The 18,775-nt window shown below is 42.8% G+C and overlaps 1 protein-coding gene and 1 long non-coding RNA gene across 10 annotated transcripts in view; one reads left to right on the top strand and one right to left on the bottom strand.

Moving 5' to 3' along the window:
• Positions 1-6,014: 6,014 nt before the first annotated feature.
• LOC135965178 (uncharacterized) lies at positions 6,015-17,570 on the bottom strand. Its single transcript, XR_010578078.2, has 2 exons — positions 17,392-17,570; positions 6,015-7,286 (listed from the first exon to the last, which is right to left on the bottom strand). It is a non-coding gene; the product is annotated as an uncharacterized lncRNA (long non-coding RNA).
• FBXW4 (F-box and WD repeat domain containing 4) overlaps positions 16,726-18,775 on the top strand; it is a 110,733-nt gene continuing 108,683 nt past the window's right edge. For all 9 annotated transcript variants that reach the window (XR_012418146.1, XR_012418144.1, XR_012418145.1 and 6 more), the window contains exon 1: positions 16,726-17,525. Coding sequence is in view for 6 of the 9 variants with exons in the window: in XM_074002534.1 (XP_073858635.1) it covers positions 16,729-17,525 (797 nt within the window). In the remaining 3 variants the exon portion in view is untranslated. The remainder of the gene's footprint in view (positions 17,526-18,775) is intronic.

Here is an 18,775-nt window from a genome sequence, read left to right as displayed (position 1 = left end):
TCTTTCTGTGCTTGGCTTATTTCACTTAACATAGTGCCCTCCAGGTTCATCCATGTTGTTGCAAATGACGGGATTTCCTTCTTTTTTAAGGCTGAATAGTATTCCATTGTGTATATATGCCACATTTTCTTTATCCATTTATCCTTTGATGGACACTTCGGTTGATTCCGTATCTTGGCTATTGTGAATAGTGCTTCAGTGAACAGGGCAGGGGCGGGAAGGGGGTGCAGATATTTCTTCAACATGCTGATTTTATATCCTTTGGATGTATATCCAGTAGTGGGGTTGCTAGATATATGGTAGTTACAATTTTTTTTTTTTTTCGAGACAGAGTTTTTGCTCTTGTTGCCCAGGCTGGAGTGCAATGTTGTGATCTTGGCTCACTGCAACCTCCACCTCCCGGGTTCAAGCGATTCTCCTGCCTCAGCCTCCCAAGTAGCTGGGATTACAGCCACGTGCCACCACACCTGGCTAATTTTGTATTTTTAGTACAGACAGGGTTTCTCCATGTTGGTCAGGCTGGTCTCGAACTCCTGACCTCAGGTCATTCGCCCACCTCAGCCTCCCAAAGTGCTGGGATTACAGGCGTGAGCCACTGCACCCGGCCTGGAGAGAGATTTTTCAACCCACGGAGGGAGAGGAGGTGATAAAATAGATATCTCAACCCCCATGGCAGATCAGAATCCTTAGCTAGAGTTGATATAATTTGATCTCTTGGGTATGCAATCACATTCGTTCCTGTCACCACTTGATCTTCAACTCTTACCCTTACACTTAGGATGCTGGAGCCGGAATTAATGAGGAAATCAGCAAATTCCCAGCTACTTCTACTTGGTGCCATGTCATCCTTAACCAAAGGAGCAACTGAGTGTAAAATAAGTAAAGTTCTTGTATTTGGTAAAATGAGTTAGAACACAAAGGCTCTCTGGTTAAAAAAAAAAAGAGAGAGAGAGAGAGAAAGAAAGAAAAAAGGGAAAGAAAACACTCCCCTCCCTTCAGCCTCCTCTCAAGCCTCTAATCTTATCTGTGAAAAAGAACTGTACTTTACTGTCCACAAAACAGTCTATTTTCAAAGTGAGAGGAGAATGGCCCTGTGAGGAAAGCCATCAGTAACTGCAGTTCCCGAATTCCTGCTTGTTTATAGAAAGCAGTGGCGGAGGATAGACACTTTGAAACCACCTGTGAAAGAATTAAAGACCGAGGGGGGCAAACCCCCATCACAAACAGAATCTCACTGATCAAGTGTGAAAGAAAAGGAAGAAAGAAAAAGCCAAGTAGATCTTTGCAGGCAACCACTAGATGGACATAGAATTCAAAAACATTCTTTAGCGAGATCAAGGATGGCAGGCTTTGAAGCCTGGAGAGCTGGCGAGTCTCAGAACGGCCTGGCCGTGGCAAGCCCCGCACCGAAGCACCCGCAGTCTTGCACTTGCTGGAGTAAAGCATTTAAATGGGAACAATGTCAAATTTCACAGCTATCTTATGTCTAGTGACCTTACGGGACCCCAAGGGGAAGACAGATAAAAAATGATTGTTCTCGACAAGTTCCTGAAAGCGAAGAAGTCAAATAGGCAACCTCTCGAAATGAAATCGCCCACAAACTGCTGCATGCAGGGTGGCCAGCAAACAGGGCTTATTTATTTATTCATCTATTTATTCATTTTACCAAGGACTCACAGCATGTCCCTTTCTTCATAGAACACACACAAAGATAAAGTCCCATCATCACAGTATATTAATTTAGAAAGAACGTTATTGTGGGCAAAGAGGAGGCAACAAATATTCTGAATTATTCAATTGATTTGAAACAGGTTTTACTGTTGTTTCAAGAAAGCGAGACATAACTAGTGTCTGACACACAAAAAAATCTACATATTACATGAAAGAACAGTTTATGAGGACAAAGACGAGATCTCAAACTTCTGCTGTGTTTTTTAGACAAGAATTTCAATGACACTTCACATTCCCTAACTATGCCTAAGTGAATCATCTTAGCTTAATGGCTTTTTTTCTTTTTAAAAGAAATAAACATTACAGAGGTAGCTAAAATTCCCTTTTACTACTACCCTAAATCTCATTTGCCTGCTTCCTTTCCAGAGGCAGCCACTACCATGAGTTTGAGGTACATAATTCTGTTCTATTTTTTGTACTTCTACATACATATAATCCTTAAAGAATCACAATATTGTTTTGTGTTAAATATTTTTGTATGTATTGCTCTGAATCTATTTTGCTTATGTTGCTCAACTTGATGTTTTTGCCACCTATCCACATATATGTTTTGTTCCTCTTTTGGACTTAATGTTTTAAAGCAAGAAACCAAGGAGGAAGAGGTTTATTCACACAAGAACAGCTATCTGTACCTATATGTTTCCGCCTGTCTCTGATTGGAGACTAAAGTCAGGAGGACTTCTTGGAAGAAGCAAGGAACTGAATTTGGTTTTTGAAAGAGACTGAAAAAATGCTGAGTGAGAATGTTGTGGGGGCATTTCAGAGCTACCCCTTACAATAATTCCATACACTAGGAATTACGAGGTTTGTTGTATCTTTCTTTCATTATTTAATTATAGATTCTATGGCTTTTAAATATTTAGGTTAGACAAATGTTTTGACTGTGGAAGATACATTTAAAAAGGGATGCTAGACAAATCAAGATTTATTAAAACTGAACAACAACCCCAGAAATCCTGTAAAACACTATCATTTATGTCCAACAGGTGGACACACAAACCAATTACAAATCAAAGAGACTTTGATCCATGGAGTCTTTGGTGTATACTGAATAAAATACATTCGAAATGTATTTGTAGTGTGAGATAAAGATATAAAGGTCACTTCATAAGTGCTAGTGCTGCTTATGTTAGTAGTTTTAATTTTACCTTGTCAGTGCCTCTGTGTACAAAACTTAAGAAAGCAACACTTTGATTTGTTCAGGTTTCCTTAAGGAGGGGCACAGAATCCTCGAAGCATGATTTGAAAAAGATGGATAAGATATTCTACCCAAATTCAACATCACCTTTAATCTTGCCCTCTCCTCCTCTAATCCCTAGGTAATGTTTTGTGCTTCTTTTGCAGAAAAGCAATTTTGTTAATCACTTTAGCACCAATTCTTGCATCCCTGGCAATACTCAGAACTGCTTCCATCCAAGTCTTTGATGTGGGAAAGAAACACACACACACTCTTTCACATGTAATCTGAAAACAATTCACCTCTTGCCAATGAATGCACAGCACTCCACTTTAATAGAGAGCAAGTTCTGTGGAGGTTTCTAATCCTTTCTGCCAAAGAAGAGAAGAGAGAGAATCACTCAGGTAGCCCAACCTCATTCAGGAGTTAAAATCACTTGGAATGTTTTGTGGTGTGTTTGGGGGTTTTTAGAAATATCACTTGCTGAAGATTACTGCTCTCAGGGGAAATCAAAACAACTCAAGATCAAAAAATAAATAAATAAAAAATAAAAAAAGATTTCCCAACTCAAACAGGATATTCTTCTCAACTTAGATAACTCGATCTAAGTGTATTACAAAAAACCTGCTTTAATCCCTCAAAGCAATGGTGTTATAGATAAGCGGTAACTGAGGTGGCTTAAATTCCAGAAATGTACAAAAGATTTGGTTAGAAACAAAACTGAAAAAGAAAAAAGCTCAATCAGCATTGCTGTGACTTGAAGAGGTAAATTTAGGGCAGTAAAAATGCAAAGAATGTCCTTTATTAAAGAAATAGCCATAAAAGTCCAGAATTATCTCAATGGTCTCATTGATTTTTTATAGTGTCTGTATGTGTGTGTATGTGTTTTGGGTGTTTATGCGTTTGTGTGTGTCAGGGTTCTATGAAATTGAAACTTTTTTTACTGATATATATATAAGATAGGGTTCATTTGAAAATTTATTTATACATTTTACTGTGATGTTAGAACATTCTGAATCTTTATTTCATAATTTTTTGTTCTTTTTATAATTTTTGGTTGAGTTATAGTATTTTCTTCCCGTTTAGTCCATTTCCTAACATATCATTGCTTACTTAAATGCAATGAATGAATTTTATTCTGTTGCCTTTTGTCAATAATTATCCTATTTTCACAATCTGGGTAAGAATTTTTATCTACCTTCAGATATCCCAGTTAACACATTGCAAATCCCCACTCTCCCTTCTGCACTATAGCTCTCTATTGCAAAATAAGGACAATTTCTTTCATTATGGACTCTTCTATTTACCCAAAACATGCTCTAAAAATGCCCTTTCACTTTTTAGAGAGTCCCCTTAGAGATGAAACGCTTTTCGATAGGTAATACATGCAAAGAGTTAATAAACATTTAAAAGGTATAAAATAGTATACAATTGACAAGAAATTCTGTTTCCCATCCACCCAAATTCCCCTCCTTACAGGCAAACACTGGTACTAGGTTTTTGGGTACCTTTATAGAGATATTTGGTATACATGAGTCAAAGCACACAAATACAGTTTTCCCCTCCACAAATGGCAATATATTATACACACTGTTCTGAATTTTGCTTTTTCTTTTTTTCACTTAATGTATATTAGAGATCCTTCTCTAGTGATACGTACAATCTTTCTTTTTTTTTTTTTTTTTGAGACGGAGTCTCGCTCTGTCGCCCAGGCTGGAGTGCAGTGGCCGGATCTCAGCTCACTGCAAGCTCCGCCTCCTGGGTTCACGCCATTCTCCGGCCTCAGCCTACCGAGTAGCTGGGACTACAGGCGCCCGCCACCTCGCCCGGCTAGTTTTTTGTATTTCTTAGTAAAGACGGGGTTTCACCGTGTTAGCCAGGATGGTGTCGATCTCCTGACCTCGTGATCCGCCCGTCTCGGCCTCCCAAAGTGCTGGGATTACAGACTTGAGCCACCGCGCCCGGCCGTACAATCTTTCCCATTATTTTCATAGCTGATTATTCTATTCGACGGATATTCCATGATTTATTTAAACAGTTTGGGAGATATTTGTTCCCAACACTTCTATTCTCTGTCAGTGTCTTGTTTCTTCTCAGGTTGTTTTTATGACTCTATCTTGGATACTGTGAATAAGTGATTTCATATATAACATGGAGGACTACTGAAAAATAATTTAAATTTTATTTTCTAAATGTTTTAAAACTTCAAAAAATTACCAAAAGTGATGTGGGTTTATAGTTTTTGTTGTTGTTGTTTTGTTTTGTTTTTGAGACGGAGTCTCGCTCTGTCGCCCAGGCTGGAGTGCAGTGGCACGATCTCGGCTCACTGCAAGCTCCGCTTCCCGGGTTCACGCCATTCTCCTGCCTCAGCCTCCCAAGTAGCTGGGACTACAGGCGCCCGCTACCATGCCAGGCTAATTTTTTGTATTTTTAGTACAGACAGGGTTTCACCATGTTAGCCAGGATGGTCTCGATTTCCTGATCCCGTGATCCGCCCGCCTCAGCCTCCCAAAGTGCTGGGATTACAGGCGTGAACCACCGAGTCCGGCCAGGTTTATAGTTTTTAAAAACCAGCATTGTGAAAGCTGTATGATACCAAGACTTTTTTTTTTTTTTTTTTTTGAGACAGGATCTCACTCTGTCACCCATGCTGGAGGGCAATGACGCCATCTCTGCTCACTGTAACTTCTGCCTCCCAGGCTCAGACGATCCTCCCACCTCAGCCTCCCAAGTAGCTGGGACTACAGGCGCAGGCCACCATGCCCAGCTAATTTTTGTATTTTTAGTAGAGAGTGGTTTCACCATGTTGGTCAGGATGGTCTCGATCTTTTGACCTCGTGACCCACCTGCCTCGGCCTCCCAAAATGCTGGGATTACAGGTGTGAGCTACCACACCCGGCCTAATTTTTGAATTTTTAGTAGAGACGGGGTTTCGCCATGTTGCCTAGGCTAGTCTCGAACTCCTAGGCTTAAGCGATCCACCCGCCTTGGCCTCCCAAAGGGCTGAGATTATAGGCATGAGCCACCATGTGTAGCCCAAGACTTTCAATTACTTCCTCTCAGTCTCCTCATGGATCCCACTTAGATTGAGTCATGACATAACTGCTTAAACACTTAAAATTCTGTTCATTTATTTCTTATATGGGCTAACATAAGACACACACAGCATCAATAATTTCCTTCTAATAGCTGATATTAACTTTAATTCTCTTACCCCTGCAAAATATAATTCAATATTACTTTACACACCTTTAATTAAACTCCAACATGCTCCAACATGCTATCTCATACATGACTAAAGACTCAAATCAGAAAAATTGCAACATCTGGTTGACCTCAACTCTTTTACAGGAGTTAGGCAAGCTATTGGGTCTGACCATTGTGGCTCCTCTCCTACTGTTGTATGGTCCAAGAGATGGAGATCTTTTTTTTTTTTTTTTTTTTGAGATGGAGTCTCGCTCCATTGCCTAGGCTGGAGTGCAGTGGCGCAATCTTGGCTCACTGTAACCTCTGCCTCCCGGGTTCAAGCAATTCTCCTGTCTTAGCCTCCTAAGTAGCTGGGACTACAGGTGCCCGTCACCATGCCCAGCTGATTTTTGTATTTTCAGTAGAGATGAGGTTTCACTTTGTTGGTCAGGCTGGTCTTGAACTCCTGACCTCAGGTCATCCACCCACCTTGGCCTCCCAAAGTGCTGGGATTACAGGTGTGAGCTACCGAGCCTGGCCAGAGATGGAGATCTTGAGAGATTATAAAGTTGCTCGGTTGTGCCACGTATCTACTGAGCAGTGTAAGGAATGCATGAGCACCTGGGCAAAAATTCCTCTCTACTCATTAGTGGCTACATAGCACTTACAGACCCATATCCTTGCTAAGAGATAATTTGAGCTCTTAACTCTGTCTTGCCAGGGCTGATATCGATGTAATTATTGTTTGATTCTACTATAAGACTGACTTCAGTTTCAGCTTTTTAATTTGTCCATTTCACTTCTCATTTATCAGCTTCTATTGCAGATGTGAAGTTTAGTGTTTCTTTGCTCACTCTTTTACTGGGAAACTCTTCTAGCGGAAAGCCTGTCATCTGTTGTGAAGGAGAGCTGGTGTTGACTTGAAGCAACAGAGTTGGTGGTCCAGTGGCCATTGTCCTGTGTTAGGAGCAGGTGGTCTCACTAAGCTCCATGTGTTTGGAAATTTCTCTGACCAGTGCTTGTGCTGCTAAAGGAAGAAGAGCTCAAGCTGCACTCCTTGTTTCCAGGTCAATCTGCTGAACCTGGGAAAATCCCCAGGGGCTAGCTTGAACTTCTTCCTGCTTTTCTCTCCATGGTGGATTTTAAACATAGGGGATTTTCCTCATTCATCTATTTATATTTCCAACAGCTGCTATAAGAAAGGAGAAAAGGCACATTTTATAGTATATATTTTTAGAAGCAGTGACATAGTTTCTCAAAGGATAACAGTTAAAATTTTGGTCCAAAGACTATAATTGCTCTTAACTTGGTGGGTGTGTGTGTGTATATTATGTATATATGTGTGTGCGTATATATGTTTTTGAGTATGTGTGTATACATTTTTTACTAAAGTGAAAAACAAAAAAATTAAGATCTACTCTTGTTCCATTCACATTAAAACTTGTGTTTATATTTAACAACCCAATCCACCATCTGTTGAAGATAATGTAATTGAACGATACTCCAGAAAAGTTGTCCTATGGGTTTTTCACATTTTTTTCCACATTTTTAACAGGACTTGAAACCTAGGACTGTAAATAAATGATATCCTATGGTTTCATTCAGTGTAATAAATGTCTCAAATGAAAAAAATTTACTTAAAGTTTGGCATTGTTAAATAGTAGTAATAACAATAGAACCAGAAATAAGAATTTTATATTTAACCTGGCACTTTCTTCCAGAAAAACTAAAGATGCTTAGGAGCAAATTTTTTCTAGAACTTAATTCTCATTCTTTTTTTGGAAAAGAACTCATAAGGTCATATTTGTACATACTCTATCTTAGTGGTGACTGATTATTTACACTTTTAAAAATAACTAGAATCTGAAGGCAAGGTAAGAAATCCCCAGTGATCATGAAAAATTCACAAGGTTTTGTGGTTCCCTTCATCTTCAAGTTTTTTTATTTTTTTATTTTTTATTTTTTTGAGACGGAGTCTTGCTCTGTCGCCCGGGCTGGAGTGCAGTGGCCGGATCTCGGCTCACTGCAAGCTCCGCCTCCCGGGTTCACGCCATTCTCCGGCCTCAGCCTCCCGTGTAGATGGGACTACAGGCGCCCGCCACCTCGCTCGGCTAGTTTTTTGTATTTTTTAGTAGAGACGGGTTTCACCGTGTTAGCCAGGATGGTCTTGATCTCCTGACCTCGTGATCCGCCCGTCTCGGCCTCCCAAAGTGCTGGGATTACAGGCTTGAGCCACCGCGCCCGGCACGTTTTTTTTTATCTTCCATCATCTGTTACCAAATGACAGTCTTCTGACTGGCAGAGAGCAGAAAAAAATAACAAAATCTTTTTTTTTTTTTTTTTTTTTTTTGAGAGAGTCTCTGTCTCCCAGGCTGGAGTGCAGTGGTACGATCTCGACTCACTGCAACCTCCACCTCCCAAGGGTCAAGGGATTCTCCTGCCTCAGCCTCCCGAGTAACTGGAATTACAGGCGCCTATCACCATGCCTGGATAATTTTTATATTTTTAGTAGACATGAGGTTTCACCATGTTGGTCAGGCTGGTCTCAAACTCCTGACCTCAAGTGATCTGCCTGTCTTGGCCTCCCAAAGTGCTTGGATTACAGGTGTGAGTCACTGCGCCCGGCTTAGAAAAATCATAAAATCTGATGTCACATGGCAATGGCAATACAGGAATTTAATCTTAGATCTGAATGCTGATGGTATGCTCTCTATTTTATTCAAAATCTCTTGGAATGTACACTGTTGACACAAAGAAGCCCATTGCATACTAATAACAGCATTACTAACTGGCAAAACCCCTGGAGATCTTTTTTCCCCTCAAAAAAATTACATTTTATATTCTATCCTGCCCACCTGCCCACCTCCTTACTTGCTCTACTGTTCATTATAGACACGTGATCCTTAACTTTTGTAGACATAGCTATGCGTTTACATTTCATATATTTAAATGCATACACATATACATATATAATTTATATAAAAATTAGTGATTGGAAATGTCTATTTTTCTCAGTTGTAAAATTAGGACAGTGTCTTGGAATGATGTTGTGTGACCCTTTGGAAAATATCTTACAGCTGTTGTCCAGGCTGGAGCATTGTGGCGGGATCATAGTTCATGTAACCTCCAACTCCTGGGCTCCAGCAATCCTCCAGCCTCAGCCTCCTGAGTAGCTGGGATTACAGGTGCCCACTACCACACCTGGCTAATTTTTGTCTTTTTTGTAGAGATGGAGTTTCACCATGTTGGCCATGGTGGTCTTCAACTCCTGCCCTCAAGTGATCTGCCCACCTCAGTCCCCCAATGTGCTGGGATTACAGGCATGAGCCACCGCACCCATCCTAAGATGAAACTTTTAAAAACTTTATTTTTTAGAACAGTTTTAGATTTACAGAAAAATTGTGAAGATAGTAGAGAGTTTCCATACACTGCTATTATCACATTTTACAATATTATGATTGTTATTAACAAACCAATCCAATTTCCTTAGTTTTTATCTAATGTCCTTTTTCTTTTCTGTTCCAGGATCCCATCCAGGATACGTTACCTTTAGTCATCATGTCTCCTGTGGCTCCTCTTGGCTGTGACAGTTTCTCAGCTTTCCTAGTTTTTTTTTTTTTTTTTTTTTTTGAGACGGAGTCTCGCTCTGTCGCCCAGGCTGGAGTGCAGTGAGGCGATCTCGGCTCACTGCAAGCTCCGCCTCCCGGGTTCCCGCCATTCTCCTGCCTCAGCCTCCCGAGTAGCTGGGACTACAGGCGCCCACCACCTCGCCCGGCTAATTTTTTTTGTATTTTTTTTAGTACAGACGGGGTTTCACCGTGTTAGCCAGGATGGTGTCGATCTCCTGACCTCGTGATCCACCCGTCTCGGCCTCCCAAAGTGCTGGGATTACAAGCTTGAGCCACCGTGCCCGGCCAGCTTTCCTAGTTTTAATGAACTTGCCATTTTCATCATATTGTACCAAGACCTACTATCAATATGACTTATGACTAGTGATGCTGACCTTGATCACCCGGCTGAGGTAGTTCTTGTCAGGCTTCTCCACTGTCGAGTTGCCCTCCCAATCCATCCCCTTTCCATATTGTACTCTTTGAAAGAAAGTCACTATGTGCAGCCCTCCCTTAAAAATATTAAAATGAACTAGCTTAATTAAGTTCTTTCTTATATGTAGGTGTAAATACCTCTGAGGTTTTTTTTATCTTTTAAAAAATGATTATCTATGTAATACATACTCACTGCAGAAGACTTTAAAAATGCAAGAAAAGTATAAAGCAGCAGCAGATAGAACTACCCATAATTACACCTCTCACGAGCAACCATTTCTAGCTTTTTATCAATTTCCTTCCAGTCTTTTTTCTTCTGCATAAAATAACTATTTTTATTTCTATTTATTTATCTGTTTGAGACAGAGTCTCGCTCTGTCGCCAGGCTGTAGTGCAGTGGCGCAATCTTGGCTTGCTACAACCTCCACCTCCCGGGTTCAAGCGATTCGCCTGCCTCAGCCTCCTGAGTAGCTGGGACTACAGGCGTGCACCACCATGCCCAGCTAATTTTTGTATTTTCAGTAGAGACGGAGTTTCACCATGTTGGCCAGGATGGTATTGATCTCTTGACCTCGTGATCTGCCCGCCTCAGCCTCCCAAAGTTCTGGGATTACAGGCATGAGCCACTGCGCCTGGCCAAAATAACTATTTTTGAATAGCACTTGCTTAAAATTATTTCACGGACGGTAAAAATATTTTATCTTTGAATATGGCAAAGAAGATGGATTCATATAAAACCAGAGCAGATCTTGGTGGTATTTCAAGATATAAACTACCAACCCAATAGATAATTTCTGAAAATAACATTTTAGAGTCTCTTTCTCTATTTTTGAGAAGCTTGAATATTTACAAATACAGCATTCACTGTGAGACTTCTTGTTTCTTTTCCTTTCTAAGACTTTTAACTTGTTTATTTTACGATTACATGAAACACATTTTATTTTAATTTTTAAAGTTTTAGTATTTTTTGAGACAAGGTCTCTTTCTGTTGCCCAGTTTGGAGTGCAGTGGCATGAACATGGCTCACTACAGCCTCAACATTTTGGGCTCAAGTAATCCTCCAGCCTCAGCTTCACGAGTAGCTGGGACTACAGGTATACACCACCACACCTACCTAATTTATTCTTATAGTTTTTAGAGATGGGGATCTCACTATGTTGCCCAGGCTGGTCTTGAACTCCTGGGCTCAAGCAATCTTCCTGCCTCAGCTCCCAAAGTGCTGGGATTACAGGGATGAGTCTCCACACCCAGCCTTATTTAAATAAGGTTTGAGGAACCTTGGGTAGCTGGTTAAAACTCTGGCAATGATCTAGGCTTCAAATCACCAAATTCCTTTTTGCATGGTGTATAGACTCATGGCAACTCTTTTTTTAATAGATTTTATTTTGTAAATGTGTACATGCTTCTTATTTAAAAATTAAGTAATACAGAAAAGTACAAAGTAAAATCCCAAAATTCTATCACCTAAAAATAACCATTATTAACATTATTCCACAAACCTTCCCTTTGCATATATACACAGAGAAATAAATTTACACAAAAGGCTCACACATACCGTACATAGTTACTAAATGAGGATGAAGCAAAATGAAGAAATTGAAGAAAATGAAGCTGAAACAAAATGAAGGAATTACCAAATTTTAGCTAAATGTTCTTTTGCAAGACACTTTAGTTCCTAACAATCCCTTTGAAGTTTTGAAAAAAGATTATGAAAAGCATTAAGAGTTTGAAAGTCTACATGATTAACCTTTTTTTTTTTTTTTTTTTTTTTTTTTTTTGAGACAGGGTCTTGCTCTGTTGCCCACGCTGGAGTGCCTTGGTGTGATCATGGCTCATTGCAGCCTTGACCTCCCAGGCTCAACTGATCCTCCCACTTCAGCCTCTGAAGTAGCTGGGACCACAGATGTGCATCACCATGCCCAGCTAATTTTTAAAAATTACTTGGTAGAGACAGGATCTTCCTGTGTTGCCCAGGCTGTTCTTGAACTCCTGGAGGCTGGTCTTCAACTCCTGGGCTCAACGATCCTCCCACCTCAGCCTTCCAAAGTGCCAGGATTATAGGTGTGAGCCACCGTGGCTGGCTGGAAAGCTCTTACAATAGTGGCTGGCATATAGTAAGTACTTACAGTAAATTTAAGCCAATGCTATTATAGAGGAATAATGGTGAGCATCTGGGCCCACATATGATATTGAAATCTGTCATTCACAAAATAATCTCTCTCATTCATCTCAGAATAATTTTCCTGTTAAATCTGCCAGCTCCTGAGGGGCCCTGAGGGTTTAACCAATGGGTATGTGGGCACCAATGTAATGAATGTGTGAATAGGTGATTCTGTCTTCTGTTTATAAGAATGGCCAGAACACAAAATTCTAGCCTTTTTACAATCCTAAACATATACAATGTGCTACCTATAACAGCAACAATCACCATTATGCATGTCACTTACATGTACACAGTAACATAAATAACTATATCTCTGCTTTAAAATCCTCTTTAAAAGTAAACTATTAGCCTGGGTAACATGGTGAGACCTCGTCAACAAAATAAAAAAATTAACCAGGCACCTGTAGTCCCAGCTGCTCTGGGGCTGAAGTGGGAGGACTGCTTGAGCCCAGGAGGTCAAGGCTGCAGTGAGCCAAGATCATGCTACTGCACTCCAGCCTGGGTGCATAAAGTGAGACGCTGTCTCAAAAAAAAAAAAAAAAAGGGTAAATTAACGTTAGTGTTTCTAAATACCCACCAAATTATAAAATTTATATTGTGTCTTCGGGCTTTTCTTTGAGATGGAGTCTCGCTCTGTCACTCAGGCTGATATGCAGTGGTGCAATCTCAGCTCACCGCAACCTCTGCCTCCTGGGTTTAAACGATTCTCTGGCCTCAGCCTCCTGAATAGCTGGGATTACAGGCGCGTGGCACCACGCCTGGCTTATTTTGTACTTTTAGTAGAGACGGGGTTTCACCATGTTGGCCAGGCAGACCAGCCTGACCTCAGGTGATCGGCCTGCCTCAGCCTCCAGCCAATATTGTGTTCAATGTTTTCAGTTTATTAATGTATAAATTAATTTTTTAAAATAAAAAAGCTTTATGAAAACAAAGGTAGATTTCACCTCCCTACCTTATTTCATGATGATTCCTGAATCTGAACTTCAAGGGAGTCGATGACTTTTACTTTAAGATGTTCTGGGCTGGGCGGGGTGGGTCATGCCTGTAATCCCAGCACTTTGGGAGGCCAAGGTGGGTGGATGGCCTGAGGTCGGGAGTTCAAGACCAGCCTGGCCAGCATGGTGAAACCTCGTCTGTACTAAAAATACAAAAATTATCTGGGCGTGGTGGCAGGTGCCTATAATCCCAGCTACACGGGAAGCTGAGGCAGGAGAATTGCTTGAACCCAGGAGGCGGAGGTTTCAGTGAGCCGAGATCACGCCATTGCACTACAGCCTGGGCAACAGAGTGAGACTCCGTCTCGGAAAAAAAAAAAAAAAAAAAAAAAAAAAAAGATGGTCAAGGCCACTAAACTCTTTCTAACTTCCTCTTTTCTGAGTATTAATATATTTATTTTCTTTGATAGAAAAATGCTATTCAGGTCCTCCATGGAGACATGCATTTACTTTCATTATAAACTCATCTTTTCAGTCACATCTTTTCAGTTGCTTTTTTTTTTTTTGACACTCTACCACAAAAAGATTTTTAAAAGTAAATTTTATGATACAATTTTTAAAAGTTTGGTTTACATCCAAAATTGGATTTTTCTTTGTTGGGGGCAGGAAAAGGGAGAGTTGATGAAAAATTCTAGCTGCTTCTCTGAGCTAAGGCTAAAGGTTTTTTTCTTTGTTGTTTCTTTATCACGTTTGGTAAATTAGGGACACACATCACCACCAAATAACAGATTATATGCCAATTTTCCATTTTGGCTTTGCTTTTTTTCCTGCACAGTATGTTGACTTTTTTGGAAATCATTGCATTACAATTCTAGGCTAAGAGTTTACCTGATCTCTAGTTTGAATGTGAAAGAGGATGATTTGATGTTTTGTTTTTTTTTTCTTTTTTTTTTTCTGTCGCCCAGGCTGGAGTGCAGTAGCTCGATCTCCGCTCGCTGCAACCTCCGCCTCCCAGATTCAAGCAATTCTCCTGCCTCAGCCTCCCCAGTAGCTGGGACTACAGATGCCTGCTGCCACACCCAGCTAATTTTTTTTTTGTATTTTTTAGTAGAGATGGGTTTTCACCGTGTTGTCCAGGCTGGTTTTGAACTGAGCTCAGGCAAGCTGCCTGCCCCTGCCTACCAAAGTGCTAGGATTACAGGTGTGAGCCACCGTGCCTGGCTGATTTGATGTTTTCAAATGATTCTTTAATTTCTCCATTAATGAAAATAAAGTAAGTTACACTTGTGTGATTATGGATTTTAATTCTAATTTAAGTTGGGTTAAAGAAGTTTTAGTGCCTCCACTAAAAATGGATAGAATATAGATGAACTACTCAGCTTTACTATGTATCCTAAATGAGTTAAAAGGTACTCAAACCGTAAGAAATTACAAACATCTCTAACACAAATCTAAACACAAAATGCAGGAACCATATATCATCTGTCTTCCTTCCTGAGTAGCTCACAGTGCATGAATGTAGCAAAATCAATAAATGTTGAACTCATGATGCCACCTAAGTATTCCTGCCTCAATAGTCTTCTAACAGTGTGATACCTGTGAATAAGTACATTTCTTTATAATGATCTCTAAAAGATGGCTTAAATTCTTTGGCTGCATTGAAATCTATAAAATATTGCTTTTAATAAACCACTGTCTTGAGTTTGGAAATCGGTTTCTACACAAAGTCTTTGTTGCATTTGGAGGGGTGGGGGAGGGATGGCATTTTTTTGTAACAGGATTTGACCTGTAACTATTATTAAGAATTTTCTTAGAGGAGTTCAAAGCATTTTACAGGGATCATCTCATTTATCCCTCGAAAGTAAGGCAGAGGCATTATCTCCACTACAGATTGAGAACACTAAAAGGCCAAGATAGGTGGGGCTTTTTGTTGTTGTTTTGCTAAGATCAAAAAGTAATTCTAGGGCAAAGCCAGATTCCGGTCTGACCTTGTTACACGATGCTTCTTGCAGCACCATAATACAATGTAGTTGCTTCCTAGGTCTCCCTTTGGCTATGCTAGGTGTTGAATAATTTTCGGGGCCGATTTTTATTCTTTCCCGCTCCCTGAAAATGGGTGTTAAGATGTAGATAAGTACAAAAGAAAACTCCCCAGTCCTTCCTATCTGGCTTTGGAGTACAGGATAAACAGACAGAAATAGGCATCTTCCTCCCCTCCTCCAAGTTTTACTGCCTAGCCCAATGCTAATAGAAAAATAACCCGAACCACAAATGCAAGTCACATGTATAATTTTAAATTTTCTAGTAGTTACATTAAAATATATTGTATTGGCCGGGCGCGGTGGCTCAAGCCTGTAATCTCAGCACTTTGGGTGGCCGAGACGGGCGGATCACGAGGTCAGGAGATCGAGACCATCCTGGCTAACACAGTGAAACCCCGTCTCTACTAAAAAATACAAAAAACTAGCCGGGCGAGGTGGCGGGAGCCTGTAGTCCCAGCTAATCGAGAGGCTGAGGCAGGAGAATGGCGTAAACCCGGGAGGCGGAGCTTGCAGTGAGCTGAGATCCGGCCACTGCACTGCAGCTTGGGCGCCAGAGCGAGACTCCGTCTCGAAAATAAATAAATAAATAAATAAAATAAAATATATTGTATTTAGCCCAATACAGCATATCCAAAATATTAACACTTCAACATGTAATCAATATAAAATTATTAATGAGATATTTTGCATTTTTTGTATGGCTTCAAAATCTGGTGTGCATTTCTCACTCATAGCTCATTTCAATTTGTTTTAGCCAAATTTCAAATGCTCAGCCGCCACATGTGACTAGGGAGGACACTGTTGGACAGCACAGTTCTAGACCTCAGTAGCTCTCCCTTCAGATTAATGCCATGTGAATCGAATGGGTGGTATGAAGAATGGATGCTGAGTCCTTGGAGAATCAACTTGCACTTGGGTGGTGACTGATAAGAATCCCTAGCTGTGCCATTTCCTGATACATGACTGTTTTTGAAGTTATGGACTCAGGAGCTAGAAGACTGCAAATCCCCAAATATGTCTAATACCCAAGCTCAGGCCAGGACCGTGCTTCCAGGCCTGTGTGAGAACCTAAGCTTTGGAATCTGTCAACTTCTAGGGCTGCAGATTCGTTGGGCCCTCACATGTGGCCCGTGAAAAGGAGGCATCACTGGAGGAAGAGGAGGGCTCCTAGAGGGGGAAGGCCACCCAACTATGGGCTTCTTGAGGACAGGTGCTCCAACTGGCCGCTTCCTGAGGGCAGCGGGTCCTCTTGTGGCCTTAGGCAGGGCCCTGAAACCGGCCTCACGTGTTTGCAACTCGAACTCCTGTGCTTCCACCAAGCACTTCCGGGGATGCGGGGGTGGTGTCCGCGCCCCGGCCCCAGCCGGCACCCCGAAGTGGCTCCAAGGCCGCAGGTGTGAGGGGCGTGCCCAGGGCTCGGCCCGCGCCGCCCCATGTGACCCGGTCCGACATGGTGTCGCCTCCTCCCGGGGCGGCGGCGGTGGCGGCTCGGACTGGGCTCCGCGTCGGGCCGGCCCCGCCGCCGCTCATGGGCAGCCAGGGCCGCTTGGGGCCCCCCGGGAACGGCGGGCCCGGCGAGGGCGAGGGCGGAGAGGCGAGGAAGCTGCAGGAAGGGAGGGTGGCGAGGGGGAAGCGAAGGAAGGGGAAGGGGAAGGGAAAAGCGAGAGCGGGGCAAGGCGGAAGAGGAAGCGGGGCGGAAGGGAAGCCCGGGCCACAGACGGCGAAGGAGGCAGCGGGGCCGGGGGCTGAGGCGGGAGCCAGGGCATGCCCAAGGGAGGAAGCAGAGGGAGGCGGAAGCGTGGAGGAAGGGGCGAGAGGCATCATCAAGGGAGATGAGGGGAGTGCAGGGGCCGGGAAGGAGGCACAAGGAAGAGAGTATAGGAAGAAGGAGGCATGGAGGGTCAGGGCTAGGCGGCGGGAGGGCGCCAGGCCGGGAAGAGCACAGAGACAAGGGGGTCAGGCTTGGGCCGACATCCCGGGGACAGGGGTGGCCATGGCGGCGGAGGCCGGGGAGGAGGAGGAGGAGGCGGCTCGGGAGTCGGCCGCCCGCCCGGCCGCGGGGCCCGCGCTCTGGCGCCTGCCGGAGGAGCTGCTGCTGCTCATCTGCTCCTACCTGGACATGCGGGCCCTCGGCCGCCTGGCCCAGGTGTGCCGCTGGCTGCGGCGCTTCACCAGCTGCGACCTGCTTTGGCGCCGGATAGCCCGGGCCTCGCTCAACTCCGGCTTCACGCGGCTCGGCACCGACCTGTAAGCGTCCGCTCGCCCGCCCGCTCCCCGCCCCGGGCCGGCCCCGCGTCCCGGGAAAGGGCGGGGCGCCGCGGCCTGGTCTGCCCAGGGTCGTGTCGCACTCCGAGTTCCTAGGCCTACAGCTGGCCTCCGCCTCCGCCCCTTCCCGAGCACTCTCGGGGGCCCTTTTGCCCCTTCTCCCCAAGGCCTCCCTCTGAGGCAGCCTCCCGAGAGCATCCCTCAGTAGGCACCCTCCCCGGTGGGCCGCTCCTCACAATTAGCCATCTTAGGCACTCCCTAAAGCTTTCGATTGTGTCTTTTTGCAGAGATTTAGCTGCCCCGGTTCCTTAGCCCCAGAGGAGCCAGTTTGGTCTATGTGGTTCCTTCGTGCTTTGGACGACTCCTCCAGTCCAGGTCTAGGACCCAGGTTCCTTAAGTGGTCTATCATGAATTTTTGTGGACTTTCATCTTTCATCCTCCCTACCCTCTTCTAAAGGTTGTTAAGCTTCAGGGCTCGGACCTTAATGCAAGGCCCCTCGGTCCCAGTGTTCAGCCATAGTTTATGACTTCATACAGGCAGAGCGATACGAAAAAGGGGGCCTGCTTGAGGCAGGAGGCTGGAGTCTGTCCAGGATGTGCACAAGACATGGTATTGCAATTTGGCCTGTTTTTGGTAGGGTCTGAGACCTGTGAATGAAAAACTTTTCTGAACCACTTAAGCTGTTAAATAGGAAGGAAAAAACATGTAGGGAATTGAGGGAGTAAGAGCTTTCAGATTGCCCCCTATTCCACCCATTTTTTAAAAAGTAGTTCTTTCTAGTACATTATGACATTAAAGAACGTTTTTAAAAACATAAAAAGCCATAATACCATCACCTCTAGACAATTATTTTAATTTAAAAAACTTTTCAGTTGCACACATAGTTGCTATCTTACTGATCCTGACAGAATAGGTACATAGTAAATGTTTGTGGGCTGTCCCATAATGAGATTAAAGAACATCCCTCTACTATTAAACTTACATGTTATGTTCAGCTTTTTGTTATTATAGATAATAATGAAATGATGCATTTTTGAGTAACAGCTTTACTGAAGTATAAGTCACATGTCATACCATATAGATTTAAAAAAAATTAGTTCCTTAGGATAAAATCTCAAGGTGGCATTATAGCAAAGGTTATGGTTTGCAGAGGTGCTGTACCACTTTATAGTGGAAACAGCACAGAGTGAACAAATTTTATGTGAGAATTTAGAAAATCTTTGCTACTTTA

Source organism: Macaca fascicularis, chromosome 9, assembly GCF_037993035.2.
Source record: "Macaca fascicularis isolate 582-1 chromosome 9, T2T-MFA8v1.1".
In the NCBI taxonomy this organism is placed as follows: domain Eukaryota; kingdom Metazoa; phylum Chordata; class Mammalia; order Primates; family Cercopithecidae; genus Macaca; species Macaca fascicularis.
This window is presented reverse-complemented; position numbering and strand designations above follow the sequence as displayed.